The following is a 16,750-nucleotide window of genomic DNA, read 5'->3' on the forward strand; positions in this document are numbered from 1 at the left end:
CAGACATGTTTGGACTTGGCCGTGTAGGAGGGAGTTTGTTAAATGGGAGTCCTGATCTTTCCAAAATCAGGTAGTAGTGTTATCCGTGTGACACAATTCACATAACAGCCCTTCTATGAAATTTTAATTGAACAAACAAATGGCATAGCCACTGAGTTTCATCATAAACCATGGCCACTTATATGCCACGTGCTTTTTTGGTTGTCACTTGCTTTACTTAAAAGGATGGATGATGGACACTTTTTTCCATCCCACTCTTTTGGTAAACTTATTATAAGTCGGGGGGAAATCCTTTTCTGATTAGCTGGATCTGCTTTTCCACAGAAGAAAACCTGTCTGCTTCAGTTACCAGCCAGCCCGTTCATCCCAAGGAAAGCGTCGTACCGTTCCTTGTGGCGAGCAGTTCTGACCAGTTTCTGACGACTCCAGACGGCGATGAGAAGGACATAACGCAGGAGAGCTCTGAATTAAAGCACAGATCCTCGAAGAAAGATTTGTTAGAGGTGGACAGGTTCACAATCTGTGGAAACCGAATCGACTGAACTCCATGCCTCCCGTGCCCAAGATGCCGGGTCCCGGGCAGGAGGTGCAGAAAAATGGCACTTAAATATTTATTTAAAAACTTAAATTATTAATGGAAAGCGAATCTTAGTATCTTTCTTCCAGTGATGGGATCTGGCTGCAGGTTGGGTCACAGAACCTCGGCAGCCTCCAGCCTGGACTCTGGGGACCTGCCGGGCAGGAGGAGCCCCTCGTGCGTGGCTGGGAGCAGTCACTTCCAGGCCCGCGATGCAGCGTCAGCACCACCCTGCTCGTCCGTCTGCGCTTCCGGAACATCGAGGCCTCTCAGTACAAGGATGTACCTGGAAAACTGTGAAGCTTTTACCACATTACCTTTCCATACTGTTTCCACAAACAGTTTTCAAACTGTACTTCATCTGCCAAAGCATTAAAAAGAAAAATGGTAATTAAACTTAAGTCAAGATAAATGTTCTTACCACCAGAATAATCCTTGAAGATGTGTCTGAATTAATCAGAATAAAAGGCTACCTAAAATAATTCATGATGAATAGTAGCATTTTATAGGGAAAAAAAACCCTAAGCTGGTTTGTTTATTTAAAAAATATTCCTTTAATTAAGGTGGTTATGCATCACAGAGAAAATGTTTCGTAATTTTTCAGTTTACTCTTTAAAGCAAAATGTGAGCCGTGTATTGTTCAATTGCAACGGATAAAATAGAAATACCCTTACAAAAGGCACTTTTATACTGAAGAAGAGCAGTGTTAACTTTTAATGTATAGTTAACGGGTTTCGCTTTAAAACTAATTGCTTCATAAATTGTTGCAGTTCAAAGGATGTGTTGAAGGGGCTGAAGAACTTGTTGGTGTACAAAATCCATAGGTGTCAACCTTAACAGAGTTTTTAAAGTGACAGCTTTAAATATTCTGAACGATTTGGGCAGCGTCTTGCTTGGGCTTGCAAAAGGCGTGAGCCCTGCTGACAGGAGCGTCCAGGGGTGTTCCCAAGCTGGGGGCAGGCGGCCGTGTCTCTGGGGTGTGTGTGTGGAGATGTGTGTATGGACGCTGGGAACAGGAACGAAAAGGTGCTTTTGGGTTTTGAGATTTGTTCTGCTTAATTACTAGTTTGTGGCCTGCATCATAGGACAAGTCATTTCCCACCACAGTTTTATCTTGAGAAACCTTTCTGCACTTTTATAAAAATTTTACAGTGTCTCATTTCAAAATGTGCAGATGTTACTGTTAACCGTCATTTCCTTTGATGTTTCCATGTTGAAGTTCGGCTCTTGTGCTGATACTTTGGGTATATGACATGCAAAAGGTAAATTTTAGGGGCTTCATCTCTTTCATGGGTGAAATACAAAGCACGCTTTAATGTTTTGGCTTCTTTGGTCTCCATAGAAATACAGAAGTAAATATTAACGTTTTGCACTAACTAAAGAAATCTGAAGATAATGTTCACTTAGGGTAAAAGGAAATCTTACCTAAATGCTTTTGTGAAACCAGGAAGTATTTTAAGTTAAAAATGAAAAGATTTGTGTTTTGTGTATGTTTCAATGAAGCCCCATCATAGAATTATTCTTCTATCCATCTCTTTGCCACCAAAAGGAACGGAATCCACGGGAATGGACTAGTTTGGGGAAAACTTTGCCAAACGTAGCCCTGATCAGAGCAAGAATATGATTTGGGTTTATCTTTCAATTCAGCTTGAATTATCCTGTTGTTATTGTGCTGTCATTTTCAGAAGATTTCATTTCCTTTGCGGAACCTATTGGGAGTTCGGAATGATGTTCATTTCTTCTGTTAAAATGGCATTCAGTACTAATTTTATAAGTGCATCTTGTGTGAAACTCAATAAATTCAATTTTGTAATCTTTTTTAAAAAGGTCACTGAATTTATTTTAATAATGTTTACTGTTATATTTGCTGGAGTAAATACCCACTCTGTTATAAGAATTTTACTTCTAATTTACAAGTGAGAAGACTGTTTAATATGACTTCTTCTCTTAGTCTTAATGGTAGCAAAATGTTGGATTTTTGTCCTGGGGCGGAAAAGGCTAGTACTTGATCATAGACCATTTCATATATCTATCAGCCAGTGGATGTACAGGTGTTTTGAATGTCACACAGTGTGTTTTTCACATCTGAGAGTCAAGTTCAAGACAGTACTTTGTTTTTTTAAATTAAGGCACAACTTAGGTCAGACTCTAATTTGCTTTATCATTTAAACAGTATAAACCCCAAGGGTCATTCAGGAGTTTATCCAAATTTTCTTTGTACTTTGTACTTCTGTACCTTGGCCAGCATTCAGACTGTACATTCCTTATATGTATACATGGAAGAAACGTGTTGTAGTTAGATCCCCAAAACATTTCTGCCACTCCTGATAACTAGCAGAGGAGGGTATAGATTCACAAAATAATTTAAAATCACTACATTTGATATGTTTCAGATTTATATCTATTACTCCAACAGGGATTTATGAATCACTTTATGTGTCTGGGGCTTTTCTAGATGCTGGAATCAGCAATGAACCAAGCTCCAGCCCCTCTGGAAAGACCAATAGTAAGCAAGTCAGTGAAATATCCCCTCCAGACACATTGCCTAATGACCATAAAACCTGGTCTGAAACAAATATGGTTCTTTAACATTTTATAGAAATCTTACTTTTTTTCCTGTTTTTTTTTTTTTTAAGATTTTATGTATTTATTCATGAGAGACACACAGGCAGAGACACAGGCAGAGGGAGAAGCAGGCTCCGTGTAGGGAGCGCAATGTGGGACTCAATCCCAGGACCCTAGGATCAAGCCCTGAGCTGAAGGCAGACGCTCAACTGCTGAGCCACCCAGGCGTCCCTTCCTGTTGTATTTTTGTAAAATAAAAGAATTATGTAGCAGTTTCACAGTACTTCTATAAAATAGAAATAGGATTTTTTTTTTTTTTTACACTACAGAGTGCCAGTTGTCCACCAAACTCTGTTCTGTTCTGTACACAGAGTTGCAGCCAAGCACATAAGCTGCCTTGGCAGTTCAGAGCTACATCTCTGAGTCCTTGCTCTTCCTTCTGGGCTAGTGACATTTCTACCAAGGGATGGAAGTCAGAAGGATATATGTCATTATGGATCCCCTTCCACCCTCTCTTCCCTTCCCACCAACTGGAACCCAAAGAAGGTGTGACTTTGCCCCAACCATGCAGGTAAATGCTGTGCCCACAGGATGGCAGAGCCACAGGGGTGCGGATCCTGCGTCCTTGAATGCCTCTCTGGAGCAGAGTCGCCTCTCGATGAGGGACACTCAGCTTAGACTATACATGAGAGAGGAATAAACACCTTTGTATCAAAGCTACTAAATCTAGAGGGTCTATATTACAGCCCAAATTGATACACTAAGAAATCTGGAAGGGTCTACTTAGAGATCTTTAGATAAATGAGGTGTTTGACGTCTAAAACATACTCGTGAAAACACTCCATTCTCATATGTACTCTTCGTAAGGAAAAAATAAAGATGATTATGTCCCACTCATTTGGAGGTCAGATTCCCAGCACCCTTGGCCATCTTGAACTGAACCTTAAATTTGCTCATAAATGGCAAAGTCATGTTTGTTCGTGTTCTCTGCTGACCAGATGCTCCTTTCCCCTTATCGCTCAGGAAATTGTGTGCAGAAAGAGTGGATCATGGGTATAATCAAAGAGCACAAAGAAGTGGAAGCAAAGAAGTTAATACATCAAAAGAGCAGCAAAAATATAGTCATCTGGGGCCAGATTGAGGCAAATGATTCTGAGCAAGTGATTGCTCAAAATATCCCTGTGTTAGTGTTATAGTTAGTGTCATATCAGTATGATATGTGGCATTGGTGAGTGCCTGAGACATCTAGGATGGGTTAGGTCATGTTTAATCTGATTGAGACATGTCTACAATGGAGGAGGAAGTTGTTAAGGAAATTGGCATTCTAAGAGAGTTTCAATGATCTGAAAAGTTGGCTAACAGAACAGCTCATGTTCAATAGCTCTTGCTTGTTCTAAATTTCAATAAGAAAAGATAACACATATTGGCAAGTTAGTAAAAGGCACACTTTGGCATGGTGTAGTAGAGCTGAATTGGAAGTTGTTTGATATTTAATGAAAAAGCTGAGTATCCTCACAAATTTTGCTTTCAACTTTCTTTGTGGCAGGTGAGGAAGTTAAGGGCGGTGCAGGGAGGGGGTTTTGGGGTACAGGTGGCACCTTTTATAAAAGATTGGATCGGAAATTACAGAATATATATGCTCCTGAAGGGTAAATCACCTGCAATTATTTTTAATAAGCATATTCTCATTTCATTTTAGGTATGTCTGCATAAGAATGTAAACACTGGGAAATTGCTAAATCAGGCTAACCAGATAAAGTGAAATTTTAAAAAATGCATAACATATCTTGCATGGCTTGATTTTTTTTAAAGATTTTATTTGACAGAGCAAGTGAGCACAAGAGAGGGAGAGGAAGAAGTGGGCTCCCCACGAAGCAGGGAGCCCAACATGGGGCTCAATCCCAGGACCTTGAGATCATGATCTGAGCTGACACTTAACACACTGGGCCACCCAGGCACCCCTTGTAGGGCTTGATTTAGCAAATATTAATTATGCAGTCCCTATGGAAAGCACTGAAGTGAATAAGCCCTGCTTTGCTCACAGAGCTTATCTAAGGCCTAGTGGGCAGACTGTTGGTTGAACTGGCTTGGCAGTTACAGTCCTGTGAGCTACGTGCTGCCATAAACGGTACCGGTTGCAGCACAACATCTGGCGCAGATGGGGTCCCAGCATCTATCTGGTACAGTTCCTGGCACATGCAGGTGGCCAATATATGCTTACTGGATGAATAAACATGGGGGCCATTTTGGGAAAAGTGCACTTGGACTGCCTGGAAAAGAGTAGGAATTAAATGGATAAGAAAGAAAGGAAGGGCGGGCCAGACACAAAGGAAGAAAGCACCGTGTGACCTCACGTGACCTCACATGTCTGAATGCCTGCCGAGTGCCAACCATCATGCTGAGAATACGAGAAGGAAGAGCTTCACTCCAGGGGGAGGGTGGAGGAGACAGAGGCTGTATCTGGAGAGCTTTGAACGCCTTAACAAGAATCTTGGACTCGATCCTACAGGCAATGGAGGGAGCTTACATGGAATCTTAAATTGGATCATTGGAACTATCAAATGAGAGGATAAAGGGGAAAAAAAATAAAAAGGCTACTTGTAAACTATCAAGTGTTAGGTAACTTGTCAGCACATATCAGAGCAGAAAGCTAAATCTCTTCTGTAACTCAGAAGCCTGTGCTCTGTGCTGCTCTTGAGAGAAAGAGACCAGGAGACCCAAGACCATGGCCATTCCCACCAGAGGAGTGGGACTTCCCAGATGTAGGGCATGGTGACTTTTCAGATGTTGGGTGTCTAAGACGTTTACCCCTTTGAGAAGTTCAGGGAGGGCTAGCTGGCTGTGTGGGGCTGGAGATGGGGGCTTGCTGTGACACTGCAAAGCTGCTAATCTGTGGATCAGGCTTGATAATACTCATTTCTCAGGGTTGTTGGGAGGAATAAGAGTGCATCTGACAGGGTTCTTGGGTTGCTCAGTCGGTTAAACGTCCGACTCTTGATTTTGGCTCAGGTCATGGTCTCAGGGTTTTGAGATTGAGCCCCATGTGGGGCTCTGCGCTGGGCATGGAGCCTGTTTAAGATTCTCTCTCTCTCCCTCCACCCCTCCCCCTCCCAAAAAAGTGCATCTGTCGCTGGAACTGTAAATGGTATAGCACTGTGCAAATCTAAGTTGTTGACCCTCATTGCCCGAGGCCTCACAGCCAAGATTAGTGGTCTTCGAAGTGTGCTTCCCCACCAGCAGCATCCCATCACCTGGGGACATGTTAGAAATGCAGATTATGTTGCCCTCACCCAGACCTGCTGAACAGAAACGCTGCAGCCCAACAATCTGTTTTTACAGCTCTCCTGGTGATTCACAAGCTCCTTAAGTTTGAGAACCAAGGCCTAGAGCCATCACTCTCTAGGATCTAGATCTCAGAATTATGGAACCCCAAATACCACCATCTGCATTTCCCAAGGTAAAGATTGGAGAGATTAAAACAGAATTTTGGTCTTTAGCATATATACCTGCAGTTTATATAAAATCTATATTTTACTGATGTCAGTTGCTTAAGGCCAGGCAGCCAGATAAGAGCGGGATTAGAAGCAGGGGCTTCTAGATCTTTCTCAAACCTCACTTGGCATTCTTCTGCCTATTACACCCTCAAGGTTCTGCCCCCCATTCCCTGGCACTAGAATCTTCCAGATGAGTCGTGCAGACATCATAAAGCACAGGGTCAAGATATCACATGAGACTCCAGCACTTTAATCACCAAAGCTGAGGAAGAAAAGACGCACAGTCCACTACGTGGTGCAACGGAGCTCCAGACTTTCTGTGGCAGACTGGCTCTCGGGAGCGCCCCTACTCCTCGAGGGGCTCGGACATAGCAGGCAGGGCAAGCAGGGTCCTTCTCTTTGGAAGCTTATATTCCAGTATCCCTGTGGGGAAAGCAGATAATAAGCAGGAGAACAGCGGAGTGTTTGCAGAAGGTAATGGATACTCTAGAGAAAACAGGGCGATGAGAAACGGGCAGGATGCTTTCCTGAAATTGGATGGTCCACACCAGAAAGTCGGCGAGAGAGGCGGCCTGAGGCAGAAGGAGCCTCACGCAGGCCGGCAGGAGCAGCGGCTCAAAGCTGCAGCTGCAGGGCGTCAGGCAGAGCCGGAGGACGCGGGCTGGGCCGGGGCCATCCAGGCCCAGCGGCAGTGATTGCGCCTTGCCCGTTGCTGGCCCAAGGGCCGGGTAGGGGTGCGGCTGCTGCTCTCTGCCTGACTGTGGAGGGGGACCGGGGAGCCCGGCGAGGGCGCCGTTCGGGCAGGCCTGGCTCACGCCGGGCAGGGCCACAGCCGCCGGCCCGGGCACCTCGCGGCCTTCACCTGCGGGGGGCGAAGCGGCAGCGCGTCTGCAGGAACCTCGGAGCCTCCCTGGAGGGACAGACGCGGCACAGAGGACTCCGCCTGGACTCCATGCCTCGTCCGTCCACGCAGCTGCTCCTGCCTTCGGCCGCGCAGAGGCCGCCCCGGAGCCGGGGTGCCGGGGTGCCGGGGTGGAGGGCGCACAGGCCCCCGGCTGGGCGGCGGGGCTCAGCTCTCCGGCCTTGGCCCTGGGCCGGGAGAAGCCGCGAAGCCGCTGGCAGGTGCAGGAAAGCCAGGCGGCTGCAGATCCTGGCCGCCTTGCATGGAAACGGCAGGAAAGAACATGACTTTCCCTGTGAGTATAATGGACGTGGCCACTGTTCCTGCGGCCCTCAAACACCGCGTGCGCAGAGGTGGCCCACGGCCAGGCCGCGGCGTCTCTGCCTGGAAGGGGTCTCACAGGGCACCCGGCCTGTCCCCCAGGGCCAAGCTGCTTTCTCCTGCACCCCTGAGATGTCGTCGTCTAGCTGGGACATGAAATAACCATAATAGTAATAGTAGTGACTTAAAAAGCAGTACCTATGGGACGCCTGGGGGGCTCAGTGGTTTAGCGCCCGCCTCTGGTCCAAGGGCGTGATCCTGGGGTTCCGAGATCGAGTCCCGCATCAGGCTCCCTGCGTGGGGCCCACTTCTTCCTCTGCCTGTGTCTCTGCAACCCCCCTCATGAATAGATAAATAAAATCTTAAAAAAAAAGAAAGAAAGAAAGAAAGAAAGAAAGAAAGAGAGAAAGCAGTACTTCCTAGACTGGATCCACGACAAACCGTCATATGAGGCCCTTTTGGTTCATACCCCCTTTACTCTGCACTATGGCCCTGCAGAGTCCCCATTTTACAGATGTGGAAGCCAGAGGGAGGGCGCGCTCTCCTCCAGCCGCCCGGCTAGAGAGGAGCAGAGCCGAGATGCAAAGCCGCATCCCCGCGACGGCAGAAACCTTGGCCCTTCCCCAATCCGCGGAGCTCGGACCTCGCAGCCCTGCGCGACAGCTCTGCCCAACACCCGAGATCTGCCTCTTACGTCGAGCAGTTCTCCAACAAAAGTATGCATAACCACTCTTCGATTCCTTCTGACCTCCTCTGGTTCACGTGTCCCAGACTCCTGAGTGACTCTAATCCTCCCTAGACTGGCGTTGCTGAGTGCTGTTTTAGAATTTCAATTATGAATGGATTGTTCCGGTTCTGCTTATTGAACACCACCTCTTCTCTGGGGCGCCTGGGTGGCTCAGGAGGTTAAGTGTCTGCCTTCAGCTCAGGTCATGATCTCAAGGTCCTGGGGTCAAGCCCTGTGTCGGCCTCCCTGCTCCGTGGGGAGCCTGCTTCCGCCCTGCCCTCTGCTTGTGCTCTCTTGCTCTCTCTCTCTCTGTCAAATAAATAAAGGCTTAAAAAAATAAATCAAGTCCTACAAGATACGTAGCATTTTTTTTTGTATTTCATTTTATCTGGTTAACCTTGATATTATAGCAATTTCCCAGCGTTTACATTCTTATGCAGACATACCTAAAACAAAATGAGAACATACTTGTTAAAAATAATTGCAGGTGATTCTCCCTTCAGGAGCGTATACATTCTAGAATTCCTAATCCAGTCTTTTTAAAAAGATGCCAGGGAATATATGGAAACTCTGTACTTCCCACACAATTTTGATGTGAACCTAAAACTTGTCTTAAAAAATAAGGCCTGGGCGGCTCAGTTGGTTAAGCACCTGACTTGATTTGGGCTCAGGTCATCATCTCAGGGTCCCGGGATCAAGCCCCACTGGGGACTCCCTGCTTGGTGGGAAATCTGCTTCTCCATCTCCCTCTGCCCACCCCAACCCCACCTCATGCTCTTTCTTCCCCTTTCAAATAAATTTAAAAATAAAAATAAAATAAAATAAAAAAATAGAAAGAAAGAAGAAAGAAAGAAAGAAAGAAAGAAAGAAAGAAAGAAAGAAAGAAAGAAAGAAAGAAAGAAAGTCACCTTGTTTCTCCCTACTGATGAATCATGATGAAACATAACAATGTGGATTTGTGTGATGGCTGGTACTTTTCAAGTTTTCTCTCCTTAGCTTCTCATTCACCCCTGCAAGGTGGATGCAACAGCGATTGAGATGTCCACGTGTCAACCAGGAAATCAGAGCCCTGATTTTCCAGGCACTTGGATGCAGTGCCTGGACCACTGAGGAAGACCCCCTTCCCCTTTACTCCCCCTTTCCCCCACCACCCACCACGCACCAGGCATGAACTTGTGAACCACATGGTCCTAATGTGCCCGGCACTACAGGCCCCTGCTACGGAGTGAGGAGAGCATCTCCTTCCTGGCTCCAGCAATGGCAAATACCACTCATTTTAAAAAGCTTTTTATTAGTTTTAATCCTCAAGTAATGTACATTCACTATTGGAATGTCAGAAGGCTATTATTAAGAAAAAGAAGAGGTGAAGAGAGGGCTACCTATAATTTACCATTTAACTTGGTGCATGTTCTTTCAAACCGTTTCTGCAAAGATGCACACAGATATAGGATTCCACACGTAAATATATTTCAAGTACACTTTACATGCTGATTTGTAGCTTGCTTCATTTCCTTTACATCTGGTGGGAGTGCTTCCATGCAACAATTTAAAATATTTTGAATGCCTGCATAGAATTCCATATATGGCCATATCATAATTTCTTTAACCAATTCCTTTTTTGTTGCACATTTGTCTGATTATTTCTTCAGGATAAATTCCTAGAACTGGAACTACTTGGGCAAAGGCTCCAAATCACTTCTGATGTGTTATCACAAAATTACCTTCCAGGGGCACATAGTATAGGAATGGTCTCACCAGCCCTGGGCTCGATGACTGTCCTAATCCTTGCCAACTTTACAAGTGTTTTAAAAAGGATACCTACTTTTAAGCCTGTGATTAAATGTTTCTATATATTTATTAGATATTTTTCATTTTAGTGGCATGCATACTCGTATCTTTAATTTTTCTTTTTCAGTGTTAGCTTGAAGTAGGGAAGGAGGATGGGGACCTGGGAGCTTCCTGATTGCCCTAGACCAGTGTTTTTCAACATTTTGGATAGAGACCCATAATAGGAAGTATATTTTACATCAAACTCCAATGGACACACACATATATGTCTGAAAAAGTAAACTATTACCAAACAGTGCCTACCTTTACTCTGATTTTTGCAAATATTTTCTGTTTATATTTTTTAAATGCTGATCATACCATACTAAGTTGTTTCCATAATCTTGTGATGGATTGTGTCCCATAGTTTGAAAAATAGTGGCTTAGACCCAGCATCATCGGCTGTCTGTACATACTGGCCCCAAACAAAGTTAGGGGTTCGTTAGCAGAGAATACAAGGGAGGTAGATAACAGGCAGACACATAAGAGTCACCGTCAGACCTTCAAGGGTGGGCCTGGTGTAGGCAGGTGCAGACTGAGAGAGCCCCAGTGAGTGAAGTCAGGGGCAGGACAAGTGAGTGTGAGCCGGGCACCACGTCAGCTGGGCTCCGGGACGTGTGGAAGGAAGTTGGCTGGGAAAGCTGGTTGCCAAGGAGGACCTTGGCTGCCAGGCTCCAGGAGAGCCTCTTCAGGGAGCACCTTACTGTCTTACTGTGGGCTGCTGTAACGAGCATAGCACCGCGTGGAGTGCAGGAGGCTGGACGGTTGGCACATCTGGTATCTGCTGAGCACCCCCTTCCTGGCTTTCACACGCCGCTTCCTGTCTCCTGGCCTGGTGGAGCAGAGAGAGAGAGCGCAAGCTCTCTGCTGCCTCTGCTGATGAGGGAACTGTGACGGTTCATTTCTCATGGCCACTTGACTGGGCTCGGGGACTCAGGTAGCTGGGAGAGCATTATTTCTGGATTTATCTGTGAGTGTTCCTGGAAGACAGTGTTTGATTCGGTGGGCTGAGTAGACGGGTGGATGGGCATCACCTAGTCCAAGCAGAACCCACATGGAACAAAAAGGTGAAGGAAGCACGACTTCTCTCTGTCCAGAAGTTTTGATGTCTGTGTTCTCTTACCCTTCAAGCCTGGAACTCTTGGTTCTTGGGTCTTCAGCCCCCAGGGCTTAAAACCAGCAAGCTCCTCCATCTTCCGGCCACAGACTCAGGCAGCTTTACACGCTCAGCTCTCCTGGTGCTCCAGCTTGCAGACCAGACTGTGGGGCTTCCGGCTCTCCATTACCATGTGGGCCAAATCCCCTAGTAGATCTCCTCTTGTGGGTAACTATGTATCTCCTATTGGCTCTCTTTCTGGAGAACATTGAATCTAGGCACTAATCCAGGCACTATTCCCATTCATGAAGGTTCCACCTTCATAACCTAATTTCCTCCCAAAGGCCCCAACTTGGGTGGGGGGTAGGATTTTAACATCTGAATTTGTGGGAGACACATTCAGGCCTTAACAGAGGAGGTTATCCCTGGGCTGGGGTGCTCAGGTGCCTAGCAGCCTTTCTTCCCAGGATTCACTTCTTCAACAACAGGCTGACCCCACTCAGGGCTACTCCCCAGGTGCACTTGGAAACTTTTTCTCACATGGACTACATTTTCCTAATGTCTTTTCATGTGTACAGCCATTAAGTGCTCCCTCGAGGTTCTCTTTAAACTCATCATCTGGATGTTTCCTAAATGGCTTTGGACAACTGTGTCATGCAGAGCAGGAGTCATCTGCGATGGGCCCCCAGCGTCTTGAACCATGGTGCACGGAGCCTCTGACGAAGTGGACCAGCCTTTGGGACACTGCACTCAGCACTGCCCTCCACCACTGTCGCCCCAACAGGCGATGACACAGCAATTGGGTATGAAATGATCCCACGCTGTCTAGCTAGACTGGATGCAGAATTGCCTCACACAAACAGGGTTTTCTTTGTGTTCAGAAATAAAGCGTCTTCGTCTTTACCAGAGATTCTTCTCCATTCTGTTGGAGTCGTGTCTCACCAGGTCTTTGATCACGCCACATCCTGACGCTTATTTCAGTGAAAGTCCTGGCTCCTGTCAATTGGAATGTCAGCTTCTTTGTCATAAAGGTGACAGCCGATGATGGTGGACAGAAGGGATCCCATTCCCATGATGTCTTTGTGACTGGCTAACGCTTGTATGGCAGAGATTATCCAATCGGTTATCACAGACCTGCAAACCTGCAAAAATTGGAACAGACATACCTTACCTTATTGCACTTTGCTTTACTGGACTTCGCAGATACTGTGGTACTCTTTTTTTTTTTTTTTTTTTTTGTTACTAATTGAAGGTGTGTGGCAACCCTGCCTCAAGCAATCCTCTCAGCACCATCTTCTAACAGCATCTGTTCGCTTTGTCTCTGCGTCACATTTTGGTAATCCTTACAATATTTCAAATGTTTTCATTATTATTTATTATATTTGTTATGATGATGTGATTATGACTGCCTGAAAAGCTCAGATGATAGCACTTTTTAGCAATAAAATATTTTTTAATTAAGGTATACAAATTTTTTTAGGCATAATGCAATTGCACCCTTAATAGACCACAGCATGGTGTAAATATAACTTTTATATGCATTGGGAACCAAAAAATAATAATTTGACGTGCTTTATTGTGATACTCACTTTACTGCAGTGGTCTGCAAAGGAATCTTCCTGAAGCTAATCTCAACAGATTATCTTCCATTTGTTCATTCATTCATTCAACATATCAAGCGGGAAGAAGAGGCCCCCCCAAAATTACTGTTACGGCATTGCGTTGCCTGTATGAAACAGCCTCCTGAAACTCGCTGGGGCATTTATTGGAATGATACTGTACTCTCTGTGTTTCTATGTGCTATTTTGAGTCCTTGTTGGAAAATGGTGGTCAGGAAAGGGTTAAGGAACACAGAGACAAAAATTTCCCCTCTCTGGTAAAGCTGAGCTCCCAGAGCCTGGGTAGCTGGGCAAAATGATCACTATGTGATTAGACCTAATACTTTCCAGACTGTGTTCTCATCAATTACCGGGTTTAATGGTTGAAGTAGGTTTAAGAATACTCATCTTTCAGTGAAGGAAAACAAGCCCTGGAAAGACTGGGTGATGTGCTCTGGGTGACACACATAGCTGGCGATGAAGATGAGAGGCACCCAAGCGCAGGTCTCTGACCCACAGCTTTGGGTGTGTCCCACCACACCCTGAAGAGAGCACCCTACTGTCACTGCAAATTAAATTGCTGTCATGTCCTAATTAAAATGGCATTAATTAGCTGTCACTTTAACATAGATGACCTGAGAGTGATGTAGTCTCCCCTCCACTTTGCAAAAGTCCTTTTACTTCCAACTATTTAATTAGGCACCAAGATCATCCCCCCTAGCAAGCCGTTGACCCGATTTGAAAAGCTGAGGCTGTATCTCAGTGTGGAAATAGGATCCCAACTGGGAGTTAGAATCGTCTCTCCAGGCACTCACGAACTCTGTCTAGACTTGCAAAGGCAGCCTCCCAAACCCTGGGTTCCATCCTGGAGGAGGTCATTTTCCATCTCTGTTGTTTTGATCAAATGACAAGCTTTTAATTTTAAATAGCCATTTACAACTCCCCGAGAGCCCACATGCTGTTGTCTCGTGAGATGTTCAGGACAGCCTCAAGGGGCCACGATGGGTAGTACTAGTTTGTGTTTCTGGGTGCTTCTTACCACATCTGGGCTCTACTAAAGTACTGTAGGAGCTAACCTACAGTAGTTAGCACAGTACTAACCAGAAAAGCAGCAAGTGCAAAGGAGCACTTAGGTAAGGGGCAGAAGGGGGATTCAAACCCAGGCAGTGTGCCTTCAGACCCCCCTGGGAGCCATGATGCCACTCTGCTCCATCTGCAGCCTTCCTGCAGCGCTGGGGCCTGTCTGCCAGTTGGATCGTGGGGCTGTCCACGCGCACACAGGGCTGGCAGGGCAGGGAGGGTCAGGGCCTCGTACCCTCCTATGGGCCTCTCCAGGTGGCATGGACTTTGTTCAATCAAGGGTGCAGAAGATAAAACCCACTTTTGTTGATGGCCTACTCAAGCCGGTGAGAAGGCTGGGTACTTGCCATGCCCTGTCTTGACCCTCCCAGCAAAGAAGGCAGTCTTATGATCCTCCTCCTTCATGATTGAGGAGTCTGTGGTCCAGAGAGGCCAGGCAAGCCCCTAAGACTGCTCAGCAGCTGTGGAAATGACAATCGAACCCAGTTTGCTGACATCAAAGCCCTTGCTCTTGAAGCCGAATGAAGAATGGCAGCAGAGAACAATCCCACCAGGACCAGTGCCAATCATGTAAGACAGTCCAGGAGCCTATTGTCAGCTGATGAGACTCCCAGTATAAACCCGGCTCAGACAGGAGTCAGAGGTTCCTGAGTAAAAACCTCAATAATGCCAAGGCTTTTGTTTCTCAGGGCTCAGAGTCCAAGACACTCAGCAGATGAATATGCCTTCCTTGTGGGAGATGAGACGTGGTTGTTTCCAAGAAAAATCACTGCTCGCATTGACTGGGGTGCTTCCTTCTGGGGCAGGACCGTGGAAGTCAGCCAGTTCTGTCCAGCAGAGACTGAACCTGGTTCAGAGGGACCCATCCAGGAGACCTGGGCACTCAGCAAAGCCAGGCTACACAACAGGGGAAGACAGCATCTTGTGCACAGGGAGGGTAGAATCACTGTGCGGCTGGAGCACTGCGAAGAGAGACTGGAGACAGATCGTGGGCCCTCCAGGGAGACACTCCTCCCCCAGAAGCACTCCTGCAGGAGGCATGGCAGTGGTGGGGTTGCAGCAATGAAGGTTCCCACTGCAGCCCCAACAGCCCCATGGGCCTCATGACCTTCCTGGAGGAGCAGTGGGAGTACCACACCTGCAGGTCCCCAGGAAAGGGCAGCCACCCTTGCTGGGATTGAGGAGACCCCAGAGAGCCCCCACCCTTGTGTTAGAGCCACGTCCCCATGCCGCAGGCCACCCTAGTTTCTGCTTCCCACCCTCTGCAGAGTGAGAGGTACACACCCAAAAGATCAAACCAAGGGAGGCCTGGCAGCTGGCCTCAATTCTTTATTGGGACATTTTAAACTCTCTACAGCTCTGGGGCCCCCCAGGGTAGGAGGTAGGGGTGGTGCATGATATCCTGGAAAAGGGGGATCCAGGAAGGAGAGGGTCAGAGAGTCTAGACCACAGAGGATGGGGTCACAGGGAGTTTGGGGCCCAGAGGAGGCCCAGGGATGGGGGGTGGGTATAGAGGGTGGTGTCAGGGGAATCAGGGCACAGCATGTTGAGCTGGAGGGTCTGCGGCCCCGCAGGGCTCAGCAGGCAATTTCTCCTTTCCCACCACCACTTAACAAGAGAAGCTCCACTTTTATCCGTGAATCTGTGGCAGCTGTCCTCCGGGGGTTGCTCCTGGAGGAACCCCCTCCTGGACATCCTGCCATCTCCCCACAATCCAGCCACTCAAAGGGCAGCACCTGGCACAGCTAAGACCTGAGACTGTTCTGATGGGCAGGTGCCTATGCCTTTGCATTGTAAAATATTTTACATAAGTCCCTTGGTACATGGAACTCTATCTGACAAAAATTTTCTACAGCTTTAAAACAATGAAAAACCCATTCTACTGCACCATCCTATTGCACCTCTTCTGATGCCCAAGATTTTAATGGGGGCCCACAGATGATTTTGACCCAAAAGTGTTTTCAGTTAGAACCATCAAAGGGTGTTTTTTAAAAATCTGAGAATTTTGCATAAAAATATAATTTCTGGTTTTTAACTTGCTCTGGTCTCATCCTCCACTCTCCAGCTCAGCAGTAGCCTTTGAAAAATAAGTCCACATTCCAGTACGGGATGGAACAGAAGGGAACTGAAATTCTTCCAAAACATCATTCCCAAAGACTTGTCAATCTTTGACCTGACCTCTGGTTCCCTTGAAGACCCACTCAAAAGGCTTGGGGGGGTTTTTTTGTTCGTTTTTTTTTTTTTTTTTTTTTTTTTAGGGCTCCACACTGGTTCTGGAGCCCAGCACAGGGCTTAAACTCACAAATCTGAGATCAAGACCTGAGCTGCAATCCAGAGTCACTAACAGACTGAGCCACCCAGGTGCTCCAAAAGGCTTGTCTTTATTTAAACTTTAGACTCAGAGTCCACCCAGTATAAAAGTCTCTCCCATGAGGCTGGCCATAATAAAAATAAATAAATACACCTTAAAAATTAACAAGTGCCAGCAGAGATGTGGGGAACATCGGACCTCTCGCACATTGCTGGTGGGAATGAAAAGTAGCACAGGCGCTGGGAAAACAGCC

The 16,750-nt window shown here is 46.5% G+C and overlaps 1 protein-coding gene across 2 annotated transcripts in view; it reads left to right on the forward strand.

Annotated features, from left to right (window-relative positions):
- The window catches only part of TAPT1 (transmembrane anterior posterior transformation 1), a 65,161-nt gene extending 62,758 nt beyond the window's left edge, over window positions 1-2,403 (forward strand). For both annotated transcript variants that reach the window (XM_041752237.1, XM_041752238.1), the window contains one exon: window positions 325-2,403. In XM_041752237.1, the coding sequence (XP_041608171.1) occupies window positions 325-542 (218 nt within the window). In that variant the 3' untranslated portion in view covers window positions 543-2,403. The remainder of the gene's footprint in view (window positions 1-324) is intronic.
- Window positions 2,404-16,750: the final 14,347 nt, after the last annotated feature.

The sequence above is a fragment of the Vulpes lagopus genome, chromosome 4 (assembly GCF_018345385.1).
Source record: "Vulpes lagopus strain Blue_001 chromosome 4, ASM1834538v1, whole genome shotgun sequence".
NCBI lineage: Eukaryota > Metazoa > Chordata > Mammalia > Carnivora > Canidae > Vulpes > Vulpes lagopus.